This window comes from Chanos chanos, chromosome 16, assembly GCF_902362185.1.
Source record: "Chanos chanos chromosome 16, fChaCha1.1, whole genome shotgun sequence".
Lineage (NCBI taxonomy): Eukaryota > Metazoa > Chordata > Actinopteri > Gonorynchiformes > Chanidae > Chanos > Chanos chanos.
In genome coordinates, this window is record NC_044510.1 from 8,172,488 (window position 1) to 8,177,816 (window position 5,329).

The 5,329-nt window shown below is 44.9% G+C and overlaps 1 protein-coding gene across 1 annotated transcript; it reads left to right on the forward strand.

The window, feature by feature from the left end:
* The first annotated feature begins 483 nt into the window (after positions 1–483).
* Positions 484–1,994, forward strand: LOC115829779 (proline-rich transmembrane protein 2). The gene is made up of 3 exons (XM_030793943.1): positions 484–745; positions 1,179–1,492; positions 1,830–1,994. The coding sequence occupies exons 1-3, from the start codon at positions 484–486 to the stop codon at positions 1,992–1,994; spliced, it is 741 nt and encodes a 246-aa protein (XP_030649803.1).
* The last annotated feature ends 3,335 nt before the right edge of the window (positions 1,995–5,329 follow it).

Consider the following 5,329-nt stretch of genomic DNA (forward strand, 5'->3'; position numbering starts at 1 on the left):
CTTTTCCTTCGTTGTGCCATCTGTCCCGACTCGGTAGCCAGTGAAGGAGAAAATTACCTGAGGCGAAAACCCATAATAGGTGACACACACACTGTAAAGTGGGTTCCTTCTCACAAGTGGGTTTAAATCCAGTGAACTGCAGTCACTGGGATACTGGAGGTAAATCTGTTTATTCAACCTCATTTGTGCTAAGGTAGTTTGTTGTGTATTAGCGAATCAAGACTTTATTTTTAACAGGAAAATGGTGGCAGTTGTTTTCGCTTATTTTGGTTTTGGAAGTGTTCTTATAAAATCCTTGTTTTTCGATGTGAGTACAGATAATGCATTTTTAAGAACTGACAGTAAAGATTTTACTGTTTGCTTCCACAGTTAACACCTCTCTTCCCCCACCGAAAAAGGGAAAGGACTAAAAAAAAGAAGAAAAAAAACTGACATCAAGCTACAAAAAATAAGTGGATTATATACAGAAGTTTGAATCTCAAGATGGCTTTGAACACAGAAACCAGCCAACCTACTACCGCCCCCACTACTGTGGAGGAAGAACAGCACCAACAAACAGAACAAGTAGCCAATCCCCAGCACGATGTGGAGGCTGGCCACACCCCTGTCTCCTCAGAACAAGTGAGGTCTGACCAGCAAGACCCGCCCCCTGCTTCTGAACCCACCTCTGTTGCAGACCCTGATACCCAGAAAGACGACCCACCAGTGGGCCAACTGACAGTGATCAGCGAAAAGATGGAAATAAGTAAATCAATATTTAAATGCAGACACCCCTCTCCAGCATGTGTAGCATACTGATATGCAGGACATACTTCGTATTGTGACATACCAGCTTTCCATACCAACAGAGACACACACACACACACACACACACAACACAGCGTTTCTCAATTATTCCAAGACTTAGATTACATCAGAGGGACTTCCCTCTTATGATTTGATGATACTAACCTACTTCTGTCTTTCTTTCTTTCTTTCTTTCTTTCTTTCTTTCTTTCTTTCTTTCTTTCTTTCTTTCTTTCTTTCTCTCTCTCTCTCTCTCGCTCTCTCTCTTTCTCTCACGTACACACACACGCAAACATGCACATAAAGTGTTGCATGTCTGTCTCTTCCCCTAAATCTCCCTCACCTACTCTCTGCGCTCCTTCATGTCTTCTCCCTCTCTTTCCCCTCTGTAGGTAATGGCGTTTGTCCTAACGCTATAGAGGTTTCACCTCCTGCCTCCACACGCTCTTCTCCTCCACGCCAGCAGCACGCCAAACCTGGACACGGCCCCGCCCACCACCTGAACGGGCGCGCCCGCCTCGGAAGCCGCTCGAGCTCGGTGAGCCACGTGGGCTCCCCGCGCCCGTCTTTGACCCGACAGCCCAGCGCTGCCACGGACCCGGCAGGAGACGGGTCCAAACCCAACGATTACCTCATTCTGGCCATCTTGGCCTGCTTCTGTCCTGTGTGGCCAATCAACATTGTGGGACTGACGTTCTCTGTGATGGTACGTGTTTGGATATGTGGGGTGCGTGTGTGTGTCTGTGTGTGTGTGTGTGTGTGTGTGTGTGTGTGTGTGTGTGTGTGTGTATGTGTGTGTGTGTGTTTGAGAGAGAGAGAGAGAGAGAGAGATACTAAGTAGTTAAGTCTCAAGAACACTTCAATCACAGATTGAAACGTCACCGTCTAAAACTGAGTGAGAAGAAGGGACTGAATTTTCTGTGGTTCTTTGCGTATAGCTCAAAAGAGTTTTACCGCACCTTTCATCTTTCCCCTTTGTGTTTTCTCTTCTCTGCTCTCCTTCCTCCTCACTCCTCCTTCTCCTCCCTCGTTCCCTCTCTCAGTCTCGTAACAGCCTGCAGCAGGGGAACGTGGACGGAGCCCGTCGCCTGGGACGAAACGCAAAGGTCCTGTCAATCGTCTCACTGGTGGGCGGGTTCCTCATCATCGCCGCTGCCATCGTCATCAACTGGGGACGTGAGTGTCCTGTTACTGGGATCTGGGTCTGAACTGGGGTTTTGGTTTTAGATCAAGATAAAGTGTAAACAGGGTATGAGTATGGGTTTGGGGTTGAACTGATGGATGGTTGAATTTGTGGCTCAATTAATTCATTTGTTAAAATTGGAGTTGAATAGGACTCGTGGTTCACTCTTTATGTCGGTTTGGTTACATTTTATATCCACATATATTCATCTGGTAGACATTTTTATCTGAAGCGAATGACGTAACAAACATTTACAAAACGCAACAGAGCCTTGCTGACATCGGACAGTCCTGATAAGAAAAGTGCTGTCTTGCGGATGTGATTAACGTACAACAAGGCTAGAGAACCTAATAACAAAAATCAAACTGTGCAGTGCAGATCGCAACATCATCCTAAAACAAAGGTTTTAACTCATCCCAACGTAACATTCCGGTACACCCTGTCACGTTGGTTGAACTAACCTTGGGATACTCAAGACTTGACTTAGGTAGGGTATTTTGTTATGAATTCAGTTTAGTTTTAATATGTACTTTTTTGCTTAGATGGATTTGAATTTATGTTCGATCTGGGATCGGAATCCGTGTTGTGCATGAACTGATTTTGCTGCTTCAGGAAAGAGTCTGCTCAGAACCTCTGCTCTGAGATTTTTGTTGTTGTTTTTTTTAACTGCTGACTTTTGTTTATCTGTATACTTTGTTGCAGTAAACACTTATTAAGTTTTGTTTCGAACCATTTCAGCTGAATAAGGAGTGGCATTTGTTTGAGTGTTTGGATTATGGATTATATTTTATAGGATTATATTTATAAATTTGAGGTGTGTTTGAGGTTTGAGATTTGGATGTAGTGCGATAGTTTGGGAGGAAATGTTGATGCGGTTCTTTGGGACGGAATTTTTTGGATTACTTTGATGCTTCAGGCTCTGATTCGATTGCCTAGCAGCTGCCCGACATCCCGTAATGCCTGAGGTCTTACTCCTTTTCCCCTCTCTGTTTCAGTCATATTGAAGTCCTGAGGGTTGTCATGACAACCAGGACCTTGGAGACAGCTCCGACCAAACTCCGCTAGAACAAACCACAAGTCAAGGCCATTCTCCACGCTCAAGTTTCAAAACAGCCCCGGAACATTCCGAACCATGCAAATTCTTCTTCCTCTGCCGTTTTTTATGCTGATGCAACGTTTCTGTCCAAGACTGTGAAAGCTCATTTTCATCTTTGGAAAAAAAACCCCAGAACCGACCCATCTTTTTGAAGCCTGAATCTCACCTTACCAACGTTCTTCTCTCCCCCCCCACAAAAAACCTCCAAAAAAACAACAACAAAAACAAGAATGCATGCATACAGGGGTGCGATGGTGACATGCATGTCTTTGTTTCCTTTGGTGGCCCTATCACATTAGAGAATACTGGTGATGGATCTGCCATGAAGAACTCATTTCCTGTGTCAAGTCCCTTATGTCGGACAAAGAAGGAGGGAGAGAGAGAGAGAGAGAGAGAGAGAGAGCGAGGCAGACAAGAAAAAAGAAAACAGGCTCTCTAAGTGAGAGAGGGATAATGGTCTCCGACTCTATCTCCGCTACCATGGATACCTGCTCGTCTACAGAGAAAACCGTTGTCGCATTATTTAGGCTTCACATTATCCATAAAAAACACGAGGAAGTATTCTTAACTGGGATGAAACATAAAAGGAAGAAAAAAGGGTTGATGAGAACAGACAGGGTAAGGAATGATAGATGGCATTATTGTTATTAGCACTGGTCACTGATATGTGAGACTGATTACGAATGAGATGTTTTTGTACTAGATTTTTGCACTGATGTTCCGGATCCTTCTCCCTATTATCTTTCCAAAAACAAGAAAAAAAAAACAAGAAAAAAAGAAGAGAAGGGCAAATGGAAAGGATATGGGTGGCATATCAGAGAGGAGAACAGAATCTCCATCCATCCCTCCCCACATCTTCCCTCAATCTTTTCTTAGCCATGATGAGAATCTCAAAGGAGCAAGACAAGCACAGAAAGAGCAATGCAGACACAGACACACACACACACACACACACACACACACCCAGTCACATACCCATGCACAACAACTCTCTCTTTTCCTCTTTCATGTACCTTACTCTCTCTCTCTGTCTCACACACACACACACACACACACACACAACTACACACACACACACACACACACACAACTACACGCGCGCACACACACACACACACACTCACACTCACATAAATACATTGACATGTACGAAGGCAAGAAACATATATTTAGGTGCTTGTGCTTACACATACAGTCTCTCTCTCTCTCTCCTGCTCACACGCACGCACTCACACACGCGCACACACACACACACACACACACACACACACACACGCTCTCACACACAAACACACTCACACGCTCTCACACACACAAGGAAACACACCCTACATTGGCATCGTTAAAATCTCATTGGCTGCGAGAGAAAGAGAAGGAGAGAAAAAACAAACCGCATTGGAGGGCAGAGTGAAAAAAAAGAGAGAGAGAGAGAGAGAGAGAGAAAGGGAAGGGAGGGAGGAGAGCAGAGCTGCAATCCTTTGTTTTGCACAGATGGAGAAGCGAAGAGAGAAGGATGGGAGAGGGAGAGAAGAGGAGGGGGGGGGGGGGGGGGCTGCTGATGAAAAGATAGTCAAAGATGGAGAGATGGAGGGGATGCAGCAGTGATGACATTAGCGAAGACAACATGTTCATACATTTTTATCCCCCTATTTCTCCACGGAAACGAAACAAAACGTGTATTCGCACGTTACCTGATCACGTAATTTTATGTCATGAATAGCTGCATAGCATTTGTGCAAAAATAAAACTCAGTGCTGAGTCTTTTGGCGCTATTTAGCACCTATTGCTAATATGAATAATAATATTATGTCTTGGTTTTGATAATTGCGACGTTTACAAAAAATCCTGGGTCCCGGTATTCCGGGTCCCAGACCGGGAAACGGTTTATGCAGCTGATTTGATTCATTTAGCTGAATCACTTCATTTTCCTCAGTGGAATGTTACCTGAGATGCTCCAGGTTTTTATTGCCAAAAAAAAAAAAAAACAGAAATGTGTGCCAAGTCACTGAGGGACATCTTTTCTTTTTTGGCATAGGTGCACTGTGTGTGTGTGTGTGTGTGTGTGTGTGTAGGCCAGTAGCAGAGCACACCCTGGGGTGTGTGTGTGTGTGTGTGTGCGTGTGTGTGTGTGTGTCAGGGCACATCCTAGCGTGTGTGTGTGTGTGTCTGTGTGTGTGTGCGTGGGGACAGGGCAGGGGGGTGTCTCTAGTGCTCCGCCTGTTGTGACAGTAGGTGTGTGTGTGTGTGTATGTGTGTCAGGGCAC

What these genes read in the sequence shown, in the direction of transcription:
- LOC115829779 (XM_030793943.1), top strand. Translation starts at nt 484, where the DNA reads ATGGCTTTGAACACAGAAACCAGCCAACCTACTACCGCCCCCACTACT. An exon ending in CAGCGAAAAGATGGAAATAA is followed by an intron (nt 746 to 1,178) that starts GTAAATCAATAT and finishes TCCCCTCTGTAG; the next exon opens with GTAATGGCGTTTGTCCTAAC. An exon ending in GACTGACGTTCTCTGTGATG is followed by an intron (nt 1,493 to 1,829) that starts GTACGTGTTTGG and finishes TCCCTCTCTCAG; the next exon opens with TCTCGTAACAGCCTGCAGCA.